At 40.7% G+C, this 23,624-nt stretch overlaps 1 protein-coding gene across 1 annotated transcript in view; it reads right to left on the reverse strand.

Annotated features, from left to right (window-relative positions):
• Nucleotides 1-2,985: 2,985 nt before the first annotated feature.
• The window catches only part of GPC6 (glypican 6), a 1,232,941-nt gene continuing 1,212,302 nt past the window's right edge, over nucleotides 2,986-23,624 (reverse strand). The window contains exons 8-9 of the mRNA XM_033177433.1: nucleotides 12,340-12,515; nucleotides 2,986-7,366 (exon numbers count right to left, since the gene is read on the reverse strand). Of these exons, the coding sequence (XP_033033324.1) occupies nucleotides 7,164-7,366; nucleotides 12,340-12,515 (379 nt within the window). The 3' untranslated portion in view covers nucleotides 2,986-7,163. The remainder of the gene's footprint in view (nucleotides 7,367-12,339; nucleotides 12,516-23,624) is intronic.

Consider the following 23,624-nt stretch of genomic DNA (forward strand, 5'->3'; position numbering starts at 1 on the left):
GTTGAGCTGTTTTGATTTATATTTTAGGTCCACTCAACCATCAGAATAGTTAAATTACAGACAGCTAATATATGGGAGAGTCACTGGAAGTTGGGCTAAGCCCTGTGAATTTGATATCCAATTTGCTTCCTGTGACTAGGATTTCTAAGCCGAGTTGACAAACAAGGGGAAGTGGGCTTGATGCGTGTTTGTCTTAGGGATCATGCTTTGCTTCAAGGTGGCTGTAAGTGCAAACTACGTAAGAACCCAGAATCCCCAGTCAATTATTTACTCAGGATTTTAATTGTGAAAAAAGTTTAAGACACAAAGCAACTCCATCTCAGAATTAAAATTTCACATATATCCTTTATGCTAATGGAAACTTGTTGCCAGTTTGCACACTTGTTGTCAAAACTCAGAGCACGCTTGGATAATTGAATTGAATTTGTAACAACAAAAGCAAACTTATTCTTATATATTAATACCTTCATTTTTCTGTCCAGTTCTTACAGATCCGGGTTCATATCATGACCTTCTTAGTGTGATTGGGTGAGTTATTAATTTCACTGTGTCTCATTTTATTCAGTGTAAAATGGGCATTATTATGTTTATATCATAGAGATGCTATAAAGATGAAATAAGGCTGGGTATGGTGGCTTACGCCTGTAATCCCAGCACTTTGGAAGGCTGAGGCAGGCGGATCACGAGGTCAGGAATTCGAGAGCAGCCTGGCCAACATGGTGAAACTCCGTCTCTATTAAAAATACAAAACATTAGCCGGGCGTGGTGACGGGTGCCTGTAGTCCCAGCTACTCCTACTCGGGAGGCTGAGGCAGGAGAATCGCTTGAACCCCGGAGGCGGAGCTTGCAGTGAGCCCAGACGGCGCCACCGCACTCCAGCCTGGGCGACTCAGCGAGACTCTGTCCCCCCTCCCCCCTGAGCCCCCCCCAGTCCCCCCAAAAAAAGTGAGTGCGACCAGCCGGGCTGCTGTGTCCCGCTGGGGCTCTGGCTTCACCAGGGGATAAGACCTTAGCTTTGGCCATTAGGCTTAACATGGCTGCCCCAACTTTAGCATCTTGCTCTTGCACCCAGGACCAGGTTTGGCATGGGATTTCTCATTATCTATCTTTTGAAAAAAGTGGATAATTCCGAAAGTCAGCTCTTCAACCATCTCACTGCTCAGCACCTCACTGCAGTCATGTTCGCTGAAGTACGGGTCATTCCCGAACTGAGATCTCTGCATTTGCACTTTCTCTGCCTGGAAATTTCTATCCCCGGGTCTGTTCATGGTGTCTCTTTCCCCGTCATTCATCATAGCTCCATCACCCCAGGCTCTCCTGGACCATTAGCCTAAAGGAGAGTTTCCTTCCTGGTCGCTATCCCATTTCCTGTTTCATTCCTTCATGGTGCCTTTCACTTTCTGAATCTTCGTGTTCATTTATTGGCTTACATGTTGTCTGTCTCTCTTCCTCACTAAAGGGAGAGGGCGGAAACTTTAGCGTCTTGCTCTTGCACCAGAAACGTGTTTGGTATGGGATGATTTCTCATTATATATCTTTTGAAAAAGTGAATAATTGCTGAGGTCAGTAGTTTTTTTTCTAATTAAAAAAATCCACAGATGCTTGTTCTTATTGAAGGGAAGGTGGCTTTATTCAAGGTAAATATTCTTCTGCTTTCTTGAATCCAGTTTACAATCCTTCTTTCTCCTTCTCTCCAAACTTGAGCATTCACAGGGTAAAAGTCCCATTTTCCCAGTTTCTTGTTTTGCTTTATGCTTCAAGGTGTACATAAGCCTGTGCTCCTTAAGCAGGTTATAAAGGCAGGCATCTAATTCCTCCTGGCTTTGCTGCATGCCCTATTTATGAGCCAGCAAAATATGTTTGGCCACATGTTTACACCAGCAAATAAATGTGTCTATGGAATGGAAAAGTGTCTGCACTATATCAGTTGTCAACGTCTATTTAAACAGACTTAAATTTGTGGCTGCATCTTCCTAGCTCTCAAGATATAGAAACACTTTATCCCTCATTGCCACTATGTTACAAGTTGGATTTTTTAAATCAATGTAATTTTGTTACCACATTTGTGCATATACTTTAACTATATCCCTGTCCGCTTATCCAAAGAGCAAATTAAAATAAATATTGTTGTTACCTGATAAAAGTGTCTGGTTTCATTTATTTTTCTAAAACCACTTGGATGTTTTTCCTTCCCAATAAAGTGGTTTCTGTTACTTCCAAATAAAATTTGTTATATTTTGATTTTGTAGATGAAATTATCCTAACATCCCTTAATTGTTTTATAATAGTCACTTTTTTCAGTACAAACCAAAATAATAATAATGTGAGCTAAATCACAGTATTTCTTACAGTTACATGCTGTATTCTTGGTACCTTTATTTGTATGGGTTCCTTTATTTATAAGATCATTCTTGAAATAAGTTATTTATCTGTAATAGTTATGGTTAACTGCATTAAGGAATGAATAATTTTCAACTGGTTTTTCACAGCCAGTGATATATCCCCTAGAGCAAGGTTTGTACATAATAAGAGTTCAATAAATATTTGTGAAATAAATCTTTAGCAGGTTATACAATATTTAGCATGCCTGAGAGGATGGGAACATTTCAGAAGTATAAAAATCAATGCAATTGGCTAAATTGGGAAATTATTAGTCTTTTCACATTTGATCTTATTTTTTGACCTCATTTATCAAGTATTGACATCAGTTTTCAAGTCACTAAATTTCTCCTCTGAGAAGAAATCAGTACAAAAGAATAGAGCTACAGTATTTTCCATACACATTTGGGAAGCTCTAAATGTTCTAAAATTCAAATAGTTCCTGATTTCAGATGCTGAGTGTATTTAGGTGAGTGGCACTGTTTTACTATATGGGGTTTGTTGTTGTTTTTTAATATTGAACCTTCTAAAAATGTCTCAAACCCAAACAGTTCCATGGCTCTGAAATTTATGACAATAATTAAGAAAATGCAGAAAGGGCACTGGTAGATTTTTAAAAACTATTTTAATACAAGATTAATAGCAATTTTCTATCCAAATCAGAAATGAAAAATCTTAACCCAAATAATATTCATTTGACAGTCACATAAAATTTTAGGTTTGATTGGTGCACACATTTATCCTGCATATATAGTATGCATATGCAGAGAGACCTCACTATTATGCCATTGTTAGGGGTCTTTTCGTGGAAGTACCTCATTACAAGGCAATGTCAAAGGTTCCGTAACCACTCAACTTTGAATGAAGTTCAAAATGTCCCCATGCTAAGCTGAGTCCGTGCCGTAGCAAACCATGATGTAGCAAGTCTCCAGAATGTGTACAAATCAATACTCCGTTTGTGTAAGTTGGTCTAAAACTAAACACTGACTAATGTCTCCAACGGAGGAACACATTGCAAATTTATAAGTTACGGCTTCCTTTACTCTTCTGTTAGCAAAGCTAAATTGTGTTTTTAAATAAAAATCAGGTCTGTTAGTAAGTAAATGGAAATGTGTCTAAATTTCTGCAAGTTTTAGGTAAAACTTGCAATTGCTAACGCTTCTACGTTTAATCAAATCACTTGATAATTAGCTTTGCAAAAAGAAGTAATAAAAGAATCACATCTCAGGAATATGTGAAGTTGTTTTCCTCCTTAGGGACTTTAGTTGGTGTTCAGTCTGTAGCCAAAACGTGTGTAATGGCAAAAGAATTAAAGAAGGCTAATGTCTGCAGCAGGGAATATAAATTAAAAATCAGGATTCTGCCTGTAATAATATTTTCAATGTGTTTGCTTTAAAGAATGTTACTTTTATAATTATTACTACTTATCAATGAATAATAGTGTTTTTCAGTGTAGACAAAATAGTATTTTCTATCCCTTACATTTAAAGCAGGTGATACAAGTTACTTAATGCTATCTAGGTAAGTGATTGTAAGGGAGTCAGATTTCTAGTGCTAACGTTCTACGATGGGTATAATCAAAGCACCAACTTGGCCTTCGTGAAAGTGACAGAAGGTTGTCATGGTTGTCCTTCAATACAGAACCATAAACAGAGCTCTTATTGGTAAATTTGTAATTCATTCTTCTCTGCTAAAGACTTTAGCCTCTGTTTAGCTTTTGTTGTGACACATACAAAGTATAATATATACCAATTACAGACGTGTATTTCTGTTAGAAAAATACATATTATAACTAAAGAACATGTAAATAGAGGCACTTCAATAAGCTAAGTGTTTGCAGTTATGAGCATCACCCACCAATTTCTAGTGTCGGATTTCAGTGAGCCCATTCCTCTCTATTCATAACAAAAGTTATGATATGATTACAGAATTTAGGGAACATCAGAGCAAATAAGGGGCAGGTCATAAAAAATAATGAAGCCTCATTGCATCCCCTATCAATATGCTGAAATGAGAAAAATTAATTTGAGGGTTGAATTCCAAAATACTTACTGAAATAGGGTAACCAGGTTAAACGAAATCCTTTAGGGCCAAAACATTTCTCGTGTTAAATTAGTCTGAAAATCATATGACATAGTAGTATGATGATAAAAACTAGGAAGTACAACTTGAATGATATTTTGACTACATCCATGCAGGGTGCTAACACTGTGACATCATTAACTGATATCGTTTCAGCTCTCTGCCTGGCTCATTATGCCTCACTATATCTCATCAATATGAATCATATTGATAATGAAGGTGTTGAAACAAATGAAGCAGGCGTTTATATATTATCTGTGTGTTTAGTGCGTATAGAACATGGGTTCACATTCATTAATATTATGTGTATTCATACACATGCACAAAACCTTTTGGGGATGAAAGCACAGGAAAAACAAGGCATCCTGATCTTTTTCATAAAAGAGAATGCAGAAATATTTTAAAAAGGAAAGACTTGGAGTTTAAAGCCATAAAGACAAGTTATTATTCAAATAGTCTGGAAAATCAAGGTTGATTTAGTTTGTATTGCACCTTAATTATTAGAGAAAGACAATACTGACTTCTGAACACAGAATGAAATGAGCAACACAAATGACTGGTCCTCCATAGAGAAGTCTTACGTGGAATTCGTGGTAGGAAGCCAGAATGTGGGCAGTGAAATGGATGGTTTTCTAGAAGTGTGTAATGGTGAACTAGATTGTTAATTTCATAAAGTTTTAAATGAAAGAATGCCACAAAGTCTCTCATCCTACATTTTATATTTCATTAGGCATAAAGTAGCAATAGATGCTTGTAAATACTTTCTGTCTTGCAAAAGTGCTCAAATATACTTAATACTATTGTGCCACATGTGTTCTACTTAAATGTGATGGCTAAATCAATAACTAATTTTAATTTTGATGAGAACAGAGATTGAAAAATACCATTTACGTGTCAATACTGTCGATGAGTTAATTAAAATGTGACTGGCATACTATGGTGTCTTGAAACATTACTTTTTCCTACTCCAGATGCATCATAAAAACCAAGAAACATATGGATAGTCAACTGTATTCATAAAGCCCCAGTTTGGTTTATTTTGCTTCTCTCTGTCAGGGGGAGCATAGGGCCTGGCTTTGGCATACTTGGTGAACAGGTTAGGCTGTGGCTCTAAACTGGCCTATGGAGTTAGATCACGTATCCAAGTGCCAGGCAGGAGTCCTAGGGCGAAGGTATTTTACATGAAAGCAATGGTTTTTCATGAATAACATTCTTTACACACACAGTTTCCATCACCAGTAAAGCCCTGCACACCCACGGCTCATCCCATGAGTTTGGTGTAGTCTGGAGCACCCAGGCTGAAGCACACTCATGCAGAAGGGTGTGCCCTGGCAAACTTTTCATAAATGGACAGTTAGATACGTAAAAAGTTCTCTTTCTTGATTCTTGGTGCTCACAGATCACTGAGGAATCCCTTCTTTGAGCAGCACAAAACAAGAAGAGCTGGTTGACAAAACATTTTCTTACAAAGGTGTGTCAACCCTGAGCTTGGAATTAAGAAGTTAAAATCTGTGATTTATAGATATATAGATATAAAAATAGATGATCATACTAAGACTAAAAAAGTGAAAGAAATCTCCATGTCAATACTATATATATATATATATGTTGTCTTGACTTTTTTTTTCTGTTGTGAGTTATTTTGTAAGAGAATGCCCTTGTGATGCAGAACCCAACTGACACAAAGTAAATAGTTAAAAATGAAAACTCAGGAATGGATCTAATTGTGTATCGATTCATTAAAAAAGCTATTGTTTTGGGAGGGTAATGAGCACAGGGGCAGAAATGTCTAGTTAATGTCAAACCTGTGGCAAAAGCTGAGATTGTATCATTAAAGATTATTTTCAATTGAGACTCTTGAGGAAGGTGAATTGATGGGGGTATCTACTAGTAATTTAAGATGAAGGGGAAAATCTGTGCCAATTGGATACAGTGGAGAGACATTAAGGGAATTAAGAAAAAATGGTGCCATTACTAAATTGAAATTGGGCAGGGTGAGAGAGAGGTGCTGAGTTGTAGTAATTTTTGTTCTCATATTAAAGACGGGATTCCAAATTTAGTATCAGTACCTCCAGATTAATTTGGTGTTGTTTGGTTAGAGTGCAAGATGATACCTCCAAGACAACAGTGCATTTTCACTACATTTAGAACAAACTTTAAGCTTTTTCCCCATAAGCATTGTGTAAACCCGGATTTGTCACAAAAAAGCTTACACTGAGTTGGCTGTCAATGCTGAACTTACAGCGTTAAAGTTCATTTATTTTTCTTTGTTTGCTTTTTTGTTGAAAATGCAGCTGTCTTGGGGTTTGGGCTGATTTTACAAGGAAAATTATTTCCTTTTTTATTGTAAATGACAAAACAAAAAACAAAACAAAAAAAAAACCCTCACAACGTGAGATTCCTTTACTTCTGCAGCATAAAAGCAAATGAAGGTAAGAAAATCTCCTGGTACGAAAGATTTGAGTAAGAATTCTCTCTAGAATAAACAAGGTCCCCACAGATAGCTGAAGGAAAGAGGAAGCAGTTCAGTCTGGCACCCAGTACTCTTTGGGAAAACAAAAAGGGAGGCAGATTGTAGTACTGCTCTCTTCTCATAGAAAATGGTAAGTTTTTGTGGCATGGTCCATTGTCCAAGAGTGTAAGAAAAGAAGTGAGTTGGCCAAATAGCTAAAATGCAGTTTCATCTGACCAAAAACCCAAGATTATCTGCTCAGTCTCTGCAGTGCCAGGACAACGCCGGTGAGACACCAGGAGAGCAGGGAGTGGCCACGCTGGGCTGCAGAAGAGTCCACCTCTCTCCGGTCAGGATCCACTGGGGGGGCCTCGGTGGTGACAAACTCAAACTCCGTGGGACACACATCATCCATGCACCCACTGCCACTCCCCGAGCCGCTGGATTCATCACCTGGTGTGGAAAGATTGAAACAGAAAGTTAGATCACTGATCTGCTTAGGCTTTGTGGCCCCACCCACATCTCATCTTGAACTGTAATCTCCATAATCCCCAGGTGTCGGGGAGAGGCCAGGTGGAGATAATTCAACCATGGGGGTGGTTCCCCCAGCGTGTTCTCGTGATAGTGATTGAGTTCTCACGAGATCTGACAGTTTTATAAGGGGCTCTTCCCCCATGGCACTTCTCTTTCCTGCCAACTTGTGAAGAAAGTGTCTTGCTTCCCCTTCGCCTTCCGTCATGATTGTAATTTTCCTGAGGCCTCCTCAGCTACGCTGAACTGTGAGTCAATTAACCGCTTTCCTTTATCAACTACCCAGTCTCGGGCAGTTCTTTACAGCAGGATGAAAATGGACTGGCCGGGCGCGGTGGCTCAAGCCTGTAATCCCAGCACTTTGGGAGGCCGAGGCGGGTGGATCACGAGGTCAGGAGATCGAGACCCTCCTGTCTAACACGGTGAAACCCCGTCTCTACTAAAAATACAAAAAACTAGCCGGGCGCGGTGGCGGGCGCCTGTAGTCCCAGCTACTCGGAGGCTGAGGCGGGAGAATGGCGGGAACCCGGGAGGCGGAACTTGCAGTGAGCCGAGATCGCGCCACTGCACTCCAGCCTGGGCGACACAGCGAGACTCTGTCTCAAAAAAAAAAAAAAAAGAAAATGGACTAATACAACCAGCAATCAGGAAAGAGTGGAAACAAAGAGCTCAGCAGATATGGGGCATGGTGGTGGGAGGCCGAATCTTCCCATCCATGGTCCCCCACCCTACCCAACAGGACTGTTTTTAATAGGCAGGGGTGTGACGAGTGGGTGGACTGTACAGAAGGAGGTGTTTGAAGAACAGTGTCAATTGATACCCGAGTTATGCAACCCAAGGAATGTGTGAACCCCAGACTCAAGGGGAGGCCACACCTACCATGTTGGCCTTAGAAAGACATTACTTGTGGCCAGTACTTAAGTTTAAGAAATTCCATTCTTTGCTCTTTTTATATGCAGAGCCATTGCTCTAGGAAGATACCATGCTTTTTAATGGATTTTAAAAGAAAAATATAGAAGAGGAAAACAAGTTCTACACATAGGAAATGAGAGGATCAGCAGCAATAGTGGTAGTGAGAGGTCTCTATAAATATAACTTTTGGCCACCTTTTCCCCACCTGTGTTCTCCTGTGAGCAAGGATGGACTCTGTCCCAGCCAACTTCTCCCCTTAAACCAGGAGTTGACAAACTATGACCTGCTGCTTGCTTTTGTATGGTCCGTAACTCCAAAATGGTTTATTTACATAAAAAATATATTTTATAGATATCCATAAAGTCTATTATCTATCTATCTATCTATCTATCTATCTATGAATGATAGGGTCTGGCTCTGTTGCCCAGGCCCAGTTATGTTGCCCATAACTCACTGCAGCCCCAAACTCCTGGGCCTCAGTGACCTTCCTGCCTTAGCCTCCCAAGTAGCTCGGACTGTAGGCATGTTCCACTGTACCTGGTGGTTTTTATAGTTTCAAGTGTTTGAAAAAAATCAAGTGAAGAATACTACTTTATGACATGTAAAAAGTGTATGTGAAATTCACATTTCAGTGTCCATATATGAAATTTTTTTAGAATCCAACTCCCCCTGTTCACATACGTATTATCACGTTAGACCAGCAGTGTGGGGTAGTGCTGGCAGAGATGATGCAGCCCTCAAAGATGATTAATATATGGCCCTTGACAGAAACAGTTGGCCATTCTCTGCTTGAAACCAAGGCCCAGGTACCCACAGAGTATGTCGACCCAGGGTGGCATCATCCCTTCCTGCCCAACTTGCTTTCTTCCCTATTCCCACTTCTCACGGGCTTGATTCCTTCTTATTTGGCAAACCCTGTCACTCAAACCTGGCCCAGATCAGGCTGCCAATTACTAGCTTTATGAAAGTACTTATTACCGCTTGGAGATGTAATATTTATGTGCCTGTTCACTTGCTTACTGTTTATCTCCTTCTCAAGAATGTAAACTAAGGACACAATCTTTGAGAGGGTAGAGATTTGGTAAATCCTGTTCATTTCTGTACCTCTAAAGCCTTCAGTGGCCCCTGGCATACAGCAAGTGCTCAACAAATACTTGCTGAATAAATAAATGTGCTTTGGGCAGTTACTCAACTTTTGCAGTTTCCTCACCTAAACAAATACAGATGACAATGTTGACCTTGGAGAGAATGTGTGAAGAGTGCTCGAGGACACCAAACCCAGTGCTGCCAGTGATGCCTGATGGAAAAAACATGGTTTCTACAGCACAGGAGACCTGGAGTGTACCCTGACAGTTGTTATTTAAATGCACAGGGTAAGCCAGTTAGACTTTCTGAGGCTCTGTTTCCTCCCCTATAAAAATGATAGTGATAACATCTATCTGTTATGAGAAATCATGTACCTGAAAGGGCTCAGGAAACTGGAAGCTTTGTAAGGACATTAGCTATTTCTCTCACTTGCTCAATGATTTCCAACCAATATCCCTAAACTCCTCCCTGCTAGTCTGAAATGGTGATGCCCTATTGAGCTGCTCCTGACAAACCAGGGCCAGCTTTAGCTGCTGGATGCTACTTAAGTAAAGTTGGGGCAATGTAGGGACTCTTCTAATGTCCTCTTGAATGAGAAAGACACAATGAGAGAAATGAGCTCAGTTTCCTTTTTTAATGGGACATCTAAATACCAGATAAGATCACTTCAATACACTATACTAGGTTTTAAACATTTTCTCTGATTTATCTTTAGTGGCGTTTACAAGGGAGAAAATTCCCGTTAATTAAATTCAGAGATATCAGAATTGCTAAGGAAATTGTTCTGAACATGGGTGTCATGAACAAGAAGTAATACAACCTTTACAGAGATATTATTAAAATGATTTAGAATATTAAAAAATGTGGGAAGCAAATATGACAAGAGATTTTGGCTGGAAAAAATAACGGTCCCATCTCTGTCTGAAAAGGAATCACAAATGCAAATATTAAGGGATGGGATGAGTAATTTAAAAAAATGTCCAAAGCAGTAAGGATGCTGATGGTTATAAAATGCGATAATGGTTTGTATAACAGACACTAGCCTAAAATAGAGGGGCCACATTTGGTGCTTGGGTTAGAACTCAGGGATCCTCTTAATTGGTGATTTTATTTTCTTTTGAGGGGAAATGCAGTAAGACTTCTGCCTCCTGGCCATTCCCTGAGCTTTGCAGCTTGATAATGTGTATAACCTCTTTAGGTCAGAGAGGAGAGAGAAGCAACAAACCCAAGCCAACTAATTCTTATGTATCTTGATTTATTCATTCCAATAGCCACTCTCTAGATAATAGAGCATTTTATTTAATGGAGAAGACAATGGATAAAATGAGAGGTGTAAGGCTATGTGCTAACAAGCGTGAAACAACAATGGCTAAAACCTGTGTAATGTTCTCTTCTGAAGAGGAAAGGAGGGGTTTAGTAAAAGGAGGAGAGATAATGGGATTATTTTGAGGAATTTTACGGCAATAACGTCCATTGGGTTGGCAATTATTCTGTGTTTAGAAAATTATTTTTTTGAGTTCTTTAAAATGGAATGAAGCACAAAAATTTTCTGCAGGGGATAACTTGGTAGGCTGATGACTATGACTGATATGACTTGAGGTCTTCTATCTATAACTTATTGCTTTCTGTCTCATTAATTCAAGCACACAAGCATCATCTTATGATTCAGTAACCAAATTACAGAATCACTGGCAACTTCACATCTTATGTTCAAGAATCCTTGTCCTGGGAACTCTCTTTGTAAGGGTAATATTTTTAAAAAGCAACAAACAACAATGACAGAAAACTTTTTTTTTTGTAGTTATTCATCTTGAAACCACTCAGACAAAACCCATGTATAGTTTCATGTCAATGTTCACTTAATAGTCTTCCAAATCATTTTTGATGCTTCTTTGATCCTTAATGAAATAGTCATGTGTAATATTGCACTAGAATTTTACAATTTCTCTCAATATTTCAGATATAAATGTCCATGGGTTGTGTGTGTGCATAGGTGGATAGAGAGGGAAATGATGTAGCTGAACCTGCTCACTACCCGCCAGACACGATCATAGCTCCTCAAATAAGGCTTCTAAAAGCCTCCGAAGCAGGGATGCTTCCCATTCTATAGAAGAGGAACCTGAGACTCAAGAAGTAGAGTAATTTGTAGAGACTCTAATTAATAAAGAATAAGGGATTCTAGCTCAAGCTTGTCTAAGCAATCTGCTGAGCCTTCTTTTGGTGGGAATAGGGCAGAAGTTTGGGTCAGATGTGAATATTGATGAGGACAGGAGAAAGTGAAAAATTACTTTGCTGTATTGTCATTAATGAATCAACTGGTAGATGAAACTCAATTTCAGCTTTGGTATGGCTGAATGTAATCCATTGCAATTATTACTTGTGTTGTGGAATTTATGATTTTATTCGTATCCTATGTTTTGTGGATCACAGCTCTCTGTCCACAACACTATAACAAGCATCACAGCCTGAGGAAGACTGAGAAAAAATTAAAAGGGCATATTGCTCTTGAAGAAAGTCAGGGCGTCATCTTCTAAAACCATTTTTTACTCTGGAAGTTTCTGGTGCTGGGAAGGATTTTCTTTTCTTTTTTTTTTTTTTTTTTTTGAGACGGAGTCTTGCTCTGTCACCCAGGCTGGAGTGCAGTGGCCAGATCTCAGCTCACTGCTTGCTCTGCTTCCCGGGTTTACGCCCTTCTCCTGCCTCAGCCTCCCAAGGAGCTGGGACTACAGGCGCCCGCCACCTTGCCCGGCTAGTTTTTTGTATTTTTTAGTAGAGACGGGGTTTCACCGTGTTAGCCAGGATAGTCTCGATCTCCTGACCTCGTGATCCGCCCGTCTCGGCCTCCCAAAGTGCTGGGATTACAGGCTTGAGCCACCGCGCCTGGCGGATTTTCTTACTTGTGTCCTGGAAATTGACATCATTGCCATTGTAGGCGTTTTTCAGTTTGTTGGTCATCACACGGAGAGCCATAATCTGCTGTCTGATGAAAGTGTCGGGCCGAGTGATGTCCACGTCCACCTCGGGATTGTTGATCTGGTTGGTGAGCCCATCATTCATGATCTCAGGCAAGTATCTGCAAGGCAGAGAGGGAGAGAACAGCTTAGGGAGATGCCACAGAAACCATAAAACCAGATGCTGCCATGCAAAACCAGACGACTGTCTCTGACAGTTGGCCAAGACACCTGGCAAAAACTGGATCTGGTTCCTGGAAAAAAATGTTAAATAGTGAAAACACGGAACACATTTTTTTCAGACGAAGATGTGGCTACAATAGCCTCAGACTAGTTTTTTTAAATGGCACTGAATTCTTAGGTAGGTTTGCCTACAAATAAATGCGAAACTGGGGACCTATGAGAAACCACTTGTATTAGTCTGTTCTCACACTGAAACATACATACCTGAGACTGGGTAATTTAGAAAGAAAAAGAGGTTTAATAGACTTACAGTTCCACATAGCTGGAGAGACCTCACAATCATGGTGGAAGGTAGAGGAGGAGCAAAGGCACATCTTACATGGTGGCAGGCAAGAGAAGTGCCAAGCAAAAGGGGGAAAACCCCTTAAAAAACCATCAGCTCTTGTGAGAACTATCATGAGAGCCGCAGCCTGGGGTAATAGCCTCCATGATTCAGTTACCTCCCACCATTTCCCTCCCACGACACTTGCAGATTGTGGAACTAAATTCACGATCGGATTTGGGAGGGGAGAGAGCCAAACCACATCACCACTACTTCACATTAATGACTCTTTCCTCCCTCCATCCCAAATGTTAGCTTAGGTCAAGGATTCGATAGCTTCCTCAGTGCTGCTAATACTGGTAGTCAGAACAGGGCTTATAAATTACGTATGATCCGAGAGAGTTTCTTGTGAGGATGCCCATTCTTAACTTCAGAGACACTACCTCAGATCTTAATCAGAAGAAATTCTGGATATGAAAAACCTGCTTTGGGGACATTTCAGAAGTAAGCAGTGGTTACTGGAATGATTGAGGTGTCTATTAGGGTTTTTATTTTGTAGTAGATTCTTGGGTTTACTTAGGTAGATTTACCAATGTTCAGTAAAACAGAAGGGTAAAATCATCAAATGATTCCAAGTTTCACTTTTCTTTTCTTTTTTTTTTTATTTTTGTCAAGTAGGGCTCAACTTTGGAGCAACACAAACCATTTTTTTTTTGGTATTTTTTTAAATTTATTTTTCTATTATTATACTTTAAGTTCTAGGGTACATGGGCATGACGTTTATATCATGTATAACTCCCCAAAGCAATCCCTCCCTCCTCCCCCCTCCCCATGATAGGCCCCAGTGTGTGATGTTCCCCTTCCCGAGTCCAAGTGATCTCATTGTTCAGTTCCCACCTATGAGTGAGAACATGTGGTGTTTGGTTTTCTCTTCTTGTGATAGTTTGCTAAGAATGATGGTTTCCAGCTGCATCCATGTCCCTATAAAGGACTCAAACTCATCCTTTTTGATGGCTGCATAGTATTGCATGGTGTATATGTGCCACATTTTCTTAATCGAGTCTGTCACAGATGGACATTTGGGTTGATTCCAAGTCTTTGCTATTGTGAATAGTGCCACAATAAACATACGTGTGCATGTGTCTTTGTAGTAGAGTAATTTATAATCCTTTGGGTATATACCCAGTAGTGGGATGGCTGGGTCATATGGTATATCTAGTTCTAGATCCTTGAGGAATCGCCATACTGTTTTCCATAATGGTTGAACTAGTTTACAATCCCACCAACAGTGTAAAAGTGTTCCTATTTCTCCACATCCTCTCCAACACCTGTTGTTTCCTGACTTCTTAATGATTGCCATTCTAACTGGTGTGAGATGGTATCTCATTGTGGTTTTGATTTGCATTTCTCTGATGGCCAGTGATGATGAGCATTTTTTCATGTGTCTGTTGGCTGTATGGATGTCTTCTTTTGAGAAATGTCTGTTCATATCCTTTGCCCACTTTTTGATGGGGTTGTTTGTTTTTTTCTTGTATATTTGTTTGAGTTCTTTGTAGATTCTGGATATTAGCCCTTTGTCAGATGAGTAGGTTGCAAAAATTTTCTCCCATTCTGTAGGTTGTCTGTTCACTCTGATGGTAGTTTCTTTAGCTGTGCAAAAGCTCTTTAGTTTAATGAGATCCCATGTGTCAATTTTTGCTTTTGCTGCCGTTGCTTTTGGTGTTTTAGACATGAAGTCCTTGCCCATGCCTATGTCCTGAATGGTACTACCTAGATTTTCTTCTAGGGTTTTTATGGTATTAGGTCTAACATTTAAGTCTCTAATCCATCTTGAATTAATTTTCGTATAAGGGGTAAGGAAAGGATCCAGTTTCAGCTTTCTACTTATGGCTAGCCAATTTTCCCAGCACCATTTATTAAATAGGGAATCCTTTCCCCATTTCTTGTTTCTCTCAGGTTTGTCAAAGATCAGATGGCTGTAGATGTGTGGTATTATTTCTGAGGACTCTGTTCTGTTCCATTGGTCTATATCTCTGTTGTGGTACCAGTACCATGCTGTTTTGGTTACTGTAGCCTTGTAGTATGGTTTGAAGTCAGGTAGCGTGACGCCTCCAGCTTTGTCCTTTTGACTTAGGATTGTCTTGGCAATGCGGGCTCTTTTTTGGTTCCATATGAACTTTAAAGCCATTTTTTCCAATTCTGTGAAGAAAGTCATTGGTAGCTTGATGGGGATGGCATTGAATCTATAAATCACCTTGGGCAGTATGGCCATTTTCACGATATTGATTCTTCCTATCCATGAGCATGGTATGTTCTTCCATTTGTTTGTGTCCTCTTTGATTTCACTGAGCAGTGGTTTGTAGTTCTCCTTGAAGAGGTCCTTTACATCTCTTGTAAGCTGGATTCCTAGGTATTTTATTCTCTTTGAAGCAACTGTGAATGGAAGTTGATTCCTGATTTGGCTCTCTGCTTGTCTGTTACTGGTGTATAAGAATGCTTGTGATTTTTGCACATTAATTTTGTATCCTGAGACTTTGCTGAAGTTGCTTATCAGCTTAAGGAGATTTTGGGCTGAGACAATGGGGTTTTCTAAATATACAATCATGTCATCTGCAAACAGGGACAATTTGACTTCTTCTTTTCCTAACTGGATACCCTTGATTTCTTTCTCTTGCCTGATTGCCCTAGCCAGAACTTCCAACACTATGTTGAATAGGAGTGGTGAGAGAGGGCATCCCTGTCTTGTGCCAGTTTTCAAAGGGAATTTTTCCAGTTTTTGCCCATTCAGTATGATATTAGCTGTGGGTTTGTCATCAATAGCTCTTATTATTTTGAGGTACGTTCCATCAATACCGAATTTATTGAGCGTTTTTAGCATAAAGGGCTGTTGAATTTTGTCAAAAGCCTTTTCTGCATCTATTGAGATAATCATGTGGTTCTTGTCTTTGGTTCTGTTTATATGCTGGATTACGTTTATTGATTTGCGAATGTTGAACCAGCCTTGCATCCCAGGGATGAAGCCCACTTGATCATGGTGGATAAGCTTTTTGATGTGCTGCTGAATCCGGTTTGCCAGTATTTTATTGAGGATTTTTGCATCGTTGTTCATCAGGGATATTGGTCTAAAATTCTCTTTTTTGTTGTGTCTCTGCCAGGCTTTGGTATCAGGATGATGTTGGCCTCATAAAATGAGTTAGGGAAGATTCCCTCTTTTTCTATTGATTGGAATAGTTTCAGAAGGAATGGTACCAGCTCCTCCTTGTACCTCTGGTAGAATTCAGCTGTGAATCCATCTGGTCCTGGACTTTTTTTGGTGGGTAGTCTATTAATTGTTGCCTCAATTTCAGAGCCTGCTATTGGTCTATTCAGGGATTCAACTTCTTCCTGGTTTAGTCTTGGGAGAGTGTAAGTGTCCAGGAAATTATCCATTTCTTCTAGATTTTCTAGTTGATTTGCGTAGAGGCATTTATAGTATTCTCTGATGGTTGTTTGTATTTCTGTGGGGTCGGTGGTGATATCCCCTTATCATTTTTTATTGCGTCTATTTGATTCCTCTCTCTTTTCTTCTTTATTAGTCTAGCTAGCGGTCTGTCAATTTTGTTGATCTTTTCCAAAAACCAACTCCTGGATTCATTGATTTTTTGGAGGGTTTTTTGTGTCTCTATCTCCTTCAGTTCTGCTCTGATCTTAGTTATTTCTTGGCTTCTGCTAGCTTTTGAATGTGTTTGCTCTTGCCTCTCTAGTTCTTTTAATTGTGATGTTAGAGTGTCCATTTTAGATCTTTCCAGCTTTCTCTTGTGGGCATTTAGTGCTATAAATTTCCCTCTACACACTGCTTTAAATGTGTCCCAGAGATTCTGGTATGTTGTATCTTTGTTCTCATTGGTTTCAAAGAACATCTTTATTTCTGCTTTCATTTCGTTATGTACCCAGTAGTCATTCAGGAGCAGGTTGTTCAGTTTCCGTGTAGTTGAGTGGTTTTGATTGAGTTTCTTAGTCCTGAGTTCTAGTTTGATTGCACTGTGGTCTGAGAGACAGTTTGTTATAATTTCTGTTCTTGTACATTTGCTGAGGAGTGCTTTACTTCCAATTATGTGGTCAATTTTGGAATAAGTGCGATGTGGTGCTGAGAAGAATGTATATTCTGTTGATTTGGGGTGGAGAGTTCTATAGATGTCTATTAGGTCCGCTTGGTGCAGAGATGAGTTCAATTCCTGGATATCCTTGTTAACTTTCTGTCTCGTTGATCTGTCTAATGTTGACAGTGGAGTGTTGAAGTCTCCCATTATTATTGTATGGGAGTCTAAGTCTCTTTGTAGGTCTCTAAGGACTTGCTTTATGAATCTGGGTGCTCCTGTATTGGGTGCATATATATTTAGGAGAGTTAGCTCTTCCTGTTGAATTGATCCCTTTACCATTATGTAATGGCCTTCTTTGTCTCTTTTGATCTTTGATGGTTTAAAGTCTGTTTTATCAGAGACTAGGATTGCAACCCCTGCTTTTTTTTGTTCTCCATTTGCTTGGTAGATCTTTCTCCATCCCTTTATTTTGAGCCTATGTATGTCTCTGCATGTGAGATGGGTCTCCTGAATACAGCAGACTGATGGGTCTTGACTCTTTATCCAGTTTGCCAGTCTGTGTCTTTTAATTGGAGCATTTAGTCCATTGACATTTAAGGTTAATATTGTTATGTGTGAACTTGATCCTGTCATTATGATATTAACTGGTTATTTTGCTCGTTAGTTGATGCAGTTTCTTCCTAGCCTCGATGGTCTTTACATTTTGGCATGTTTTTGCAATGGCTGGTACCGGTTGTTCCTTTCCATGTTTAGGGCTTCCTTCACGGTCTCTTGGAAGGCAGGCCTGGTGGTGACAAAATCTCTAAGCATTTGCTTATCTGTAAAGGATTTTCTTTCTCCTTCACTGATGAAGCTTAGTGTGGCTGGATATGAAATTCTGGGTTCAAAATTCCTTTCTTTAAGAGCGTTGAATATTGGCCCCCACTCTCTTCTGGCTTGTAGAGTTTCTGCCGAGAGGTCTGCTGTTATTCTGATGGGCTTCCCTTTGTGGGTAACCCGACCTTTCTCTCTGGCTGCCCTTAAGATTTTTTCCTTCATTTCAACTTTGGTGAATCTGGCAATTATGTGTCTTGGAGTTGCTCTTCTGGAGGAGTATCTTTGTGGCGTTCTCTGTATTTCCTGAATTTCAATGTTGGCCTGCCCTACTAGGTTGGGGAAGTTCTCCTGGATGATATCCTGAAGAGTGTTTTCCAACTTGGTTCCATTTTCCCCCTCACTTTCAGGCACCCCAATCAGACGTAGATTTGGTCTTTTTACATAATCCCATACTTCTTGCAGGCTTTGTTCATTTCTTTTTCTTCTTTTTTCTTTTGGTTTCTCTTCTCACTTCATTTCATTCATTTGATCCTCAATCGCTGATACTCTTTCTTCCAGTTGATCGAGTCGGTTACTGAAGCTTGTGCATTTGTCACGTATTTCTCGTGTCATGGTTTTCATCTCTGTCATTTCGTTTATGATCTTCTCTGCATTAATTAGTCTAGCTGTCAATTCTTCCACTGTTTTTTCAAGATTTGTAGTTTCTTTGCGCTGGGTACGTAATTCCTCCTTTAGCTCTGAGAGGTTTGATGGACTGAAGCCTTCTTCTCTCATCTCGTCAAAGTCATTCTCTGACCAGCTTTGATCCGTTGCTGGCGATGGGCTGCGCTCCTTTGCAGGGGGAGATGCGCTCTTATTTTTTGAATTTCCAGCTTTTCTGCCCTGCTTCTTCCCCATCTTTGTGTTTTATCTGTCTCTGGTCTTTGATGATGGTGACGTACTGATGGGGTTTTGGTATAGGTGTCCTTCCTGTTTGATAGTTTTCCGTCTGACAGTCAGAAGGACTGTCTGTTGGTGTGTTGGAGATTGCTTGAGGTCCACTCCAGACCCTGTTTGCCTGGGTATCAGCAGCAGAGGTTGCCGAAGATAGAATATTGCTGAACAGCGAGTGTACCTGTCTGATTCTTCCTTTGGAAGTTTCCTCTCAGGGGTGACTCCACCCTGTGAGGTGTGGGGTGTCAGACTGCCCCTAGTGGGGGATGTCTCCCAGCTAGGCTACTCAGGGGTCAGGGACCCACCTGAGCAGGCAGTCTGTCCGTTCTCAGATCTCAACCTCCGTGTTAGGAGATCCACGGCTCTCCCCAAAGCTGTCAGACAGAGTCGTTCGCGTCTGCACCGGCCCCCGCTCTTTCCCCTATTGGACTGCAGCTGTGCGCTGTCCGCAGAGGTAGAGTCTACAGAGACAGGCAGGCTTCCTTGAGCTGCTGTCCACTTTTCTTTTACTTGTATCAATATGTCAAAATTGTCAGTCCTTCAATGTGAGCTGCTTAAGCTGCCTAGGGGTATTTATATAAGTGGAGGCTAAAGATCTTGGAAATGTACTTGGGGCCCTCTCTGACTCCTTACTCTCACCATCTGTCCATCTTCCAGTCCTCTTCTCACAGAGCTTCTTATACCTGCTTCTATTTTCCCATTTCCCATTTCTCTCACTGGAGAGACACCCCCTGCAGCCTCAAAGTGACCCCCCACACCCTTCTTTCCTCTCTAGAGCATCCTGCACATGCTGTATGATTAATTTTTAAAAAATATTGCTTTCATCATATCACGCTTCTCTTTAAAAACTTTTGAGGATGGTAGCTAATGTTCAATAACTACCAGGCACTGCAGTAAACACCTGACACACATCTTTAAATTCAGCCCAACAGCAAATCTAGGAGATGAGGACTATTTTATCCTTGTTTTATGAAACAGAAAACTGAGGCTTAGTGAGAATAAGCAAATGTGCAAAGTCACAGAGCTAATAGCTGGCAAAACCATGACTTACACCCAGTCTAGCTCTGGAGCCCCAGTGCCCAAACACTGCCCCAAACTGCCTGGAGGATCATCAACTACAATTCACATGTTATAGCTCAGCAATCAAAGGGTCTCCACCCACTTCTACTTTCTCATACTCTCTCCAGGGACCCTCCTTGTCTTATAGAGTTGACTCCCTGTAGCCATCCTATGCCTTGCTGTCCTATAGGTTTTCCTTGCATAGTGAAATTTCCCATTTAAGTCCCAAATACCCTTAAAGACCCAGGCCTATCCTCACTTTCTCTTCAAGATATTTCCCAGCTTTCAGGGATCTGACCACCCTTTTGTCAGGCTGCCAGGTTTGGTTGGGCATTTCGTGTGCTGCACAAACTCACCCCTCGAAGCTGCAGGAGTGAGTTGGTGCTGAAATCCAGACCACAGCTAAGCTACACCCCTGCAGGGCACCATCCACCAAAAGGGGTGCCTTTTTCTTTTCTTTTTGGTACTCTTTTTATTTTAGAAAACTTCAATACATATAAAAGTAGAGACAATAACATAATGAACCCCCATGCACCCATCTGGGTGCCTTTTTCTAATTCCTACTAAGGTGCTATGTTTGTTTGTGTCTTGGTAAGAAACAGATGGCACACTCAAAGGGGTGACAAAGAGAGTTTAAAGAAGACGCTATTTATAAAGGTAGAACAAGTTAAAGGAAACCAGCCCAGAGAGGTGAAGCGCCCCAGGGCTGGCCACAGGAGAGGGGGCCCCCGGGGATAAGGGGAAGAAGTTTTTGGTTGAATGAACAAGAACTGATACCAAAGAGAGGCACCCAATGACACGGCAACTGCCAAACAAACATCTATCAGTGAGGGGGCCGGGGGAGGAGGCCCTGACCCCTGTAGTCCCTCCTCTTGACCTCCAGCTGCTGCCTCCCATTGGCTGAACCAACTGGAAGCTGATGGGCAAGGGAGCCCAGATGATACAGCTTGTAGGCGTCCTCCAGGGCCAGGGCCACAGTGGAGGGATGAAGATTGGGTCTGACGGGGAATCAGGACATCAACTCTGGCCCTCTACAGGCCCGGGACAGCCCTACCTAATTGCCATTACTGTTATTTTTTTACTTGCTCTACTGTTGTTGCTTGAAAGCTCAAAAAACATCCTTTCCTCTACTTTATTATTCCTATTTACATATTCTTGTATAATATCCATATGCTTGAAATTCTTCCCTTCCTGCAAGTGATTTTCCAAGTTCTGGAAACCAAAAGCTCTATCCATCAACCTCCAAAAGAAGAACTACACAGAGAAACTTTGGTATTTAAGCTATTTTTCAGGTATTGAATCTTATGCTTGATGTATTTGTATATGAAATGGTTTACTCATTTTAAATCAGAGGTCCCATGAATAAGCTCCATGTCTTCATCCATATCTTGAACAAAATCGACTTCACAATGCTCACTAAATAATGAATAATAAAACACACGGAGTGCACTGTAAATTCTTTTCCATGAAGGTCCAACTATTTACTGCTCTAAAAAATGGCCTCATAGAAAATTTTAAAAGCCGTGGACTCATATCTCTTTCTTTTGCCATAAAGCATAACTTCTGTCCTGCGTTTTAATATATCTGGTATGTAAATAAATTCCTGTTTGTTCCTGAGACTGTTTTCCTGATGTAATTTCTAAAATATGCCATTGGATTGACTATTACTGACAGGCAATTATATGAGCTAGGATCCGTGAGCTCTACCTAATTGTTACAGCCTATTGGAATAAACAATAGCAGGTGCAGCCCGTCTTTTGCTGACACCAGAGCTGAGAGGTGATGGTCGATTCTGGTGTTGCTCCTCTACATTTTGGGAGACGACTCCTGCAGCTGTACCTATGCTGAGTCAGGCGAGCTTCGTTTCTTTCAGATGCTGTGTGCACCGCATGGTTAGCCGAGACTCATATATCAGAAGCTCACTGCAGTAGCTTACTTGGGAATGCTACCCCTGGGAGTCTGAACATCCAGGAACAATAAGAGACTGCCAAGTAAACCCAGCCTCTAACTGTGCCTACTGATGCTCAGCTGCTTACAATAAAAACAAGTAACAGTGCATCCGTGTCCTCAAGAGCCTTTTCTCCTTTTGGTGTATTCAAAGGGTGACTTTGGAGACACTGTGAAAACTTAAACCTGAAACAGCTGAAAATAAAAATGGTCATTTTGTCACTCCAGAGGTTAAGTCCTGAATCTAAATCTATAGATGTCCATTGTACGACCCAAAGGGTCTGTGAAAGCCCCACTCAGCATGAGGACCTCATGAGCCCATTTATTTCTTGCCTCTCACATTTGGTTTCTTTACATAACACTCCTGTCCTGCAAGAATAGATTCCTCTTTGAGCCCACAATGTTATTCCTTTTATTGGATCTTTGCACAGCTTTTTGACATGACAGCATCCTGTTTTTGCACCATCATATCCCTGGGAGACATAGAAGGAGAATCTTGGCAAAGAGAGCCTAGGTTCCAAGGCTGTGGATGCACGTTTACCTTAGCCTTGGGAGAAGCCAGCAGTGAGGACAACCTGGAGAGTTGAGCGGGGATGTCATGGTTTGCCAATGCAGCCTGCCCTGGGCAAGTGGGTGGCATCCATGAACAGCCAAGCACAGCTTCCTCATTTGGGTTGCCTTCTGTTCTGCAAGAGTATGGCAAGGAACTGAATCTTTGGCACTTTTACAGAATTATTCTTCTTTGCATCTCACTGTATATCGTAAATGTCGGCGTCCTTGACTACATCCAAACATTAGAACTGATTAGGGTGGAAGAGTCCTATGGAAATTTGGGGGGTGAGAGGGTTGATACATCCAGTCCTGTGGGTAGAGTTGACAGTTCTTGTCATCTGAGAGATATTAAACACAACCATCCCCACAGAAGTTTCCCAGCAGCCAACCACAGCCTCCGCTATTCTCAACATTCAACATCACTCCTGACAGTTTAACCAATGCTTCCAGAAAGATCCTGTTGATATGTGCATGTGCTTAGTATTTCTCATCATCACGTTAATGCTGGTAGCTGTTTTGATGTAAGGCACTGCATAGTGTGGGAATAGGTCACATGACTCTCGAGATTTAATGAAATTTGAAAGCCAGTAGATCTGAGAAGTGAGGCACTAGCAAGGAAGGTTAGCCCGGTGGTGCTTAGTAGGGGTGTCATGAATTCAAGTAGGAGCTAAGGCAGGAATGGGGAGGAATGGGGAGAAATGGGGAGCTTGGGTGCCGGCCTGGGCTTCTTCTCTGGTGCACGATTCTTCCCCTAACTGTTACTGCCTCAAGGCACAATGAGAAGGGTAAAGTGGAAGCAATTTCAGTACTGTTTGTTGCCACAAATGAGCTCCACTCAATACACATCTTTATAGCAATTTTAAATTCGAAGCAGCTACGTATTCATTAATGTTAAGCAGGTTTAAGAGTTTTACTCATCTAAGTACATGTAAATCTCTGTGTGCAGTGCCAAAATTCAAGACCCCCCAAATTTTCCTCCATCTGCTTTTTAGCAAAACTTCATCTCATCTGAAACAAGGTGAATTATAGTCCTCATGTATCTCACTTAGTGTGAATTTTAATACATTTTGCTACAGAAATACTAGTATGTTTGATTGTGGATTGCAGCCCCAGACCCCACTGGAAGCATGAAGTAATATATAACATATTCACTATGGTCTTTTTCTGAAATCTAATATGTTGTGGATTCTGAAACACATGTGGTTTCAAGGGTCTCAAATAAGGGACAGAAAGCCTATGGTACCAGCAACCTCTTCTAGAAGATTTCTTAAAAATCTAAGTTTTAAACTTCCCACATATTAGGATGACTATAATTTAAAATAAACAAACAAAAAATAACA

Source organism: Trachypithecus francoisi, unplaced genomic scaffold (genome assembly GCF_009764315.1).
Source record: "Trachypithecus francoisi isolate TF-2019V2 unplaced genomic scaffold, Tfra_2.0 Lachesis_group18, whole genome shotgun sequence".
Classification (NCBI taxonomy): domain Eukaryota; kingdom Metazoa; phylum Chordata; class Mammalia; order Primates; family Cercopithecidae; genus Trachypithecus; species Trachypithecus francoisi.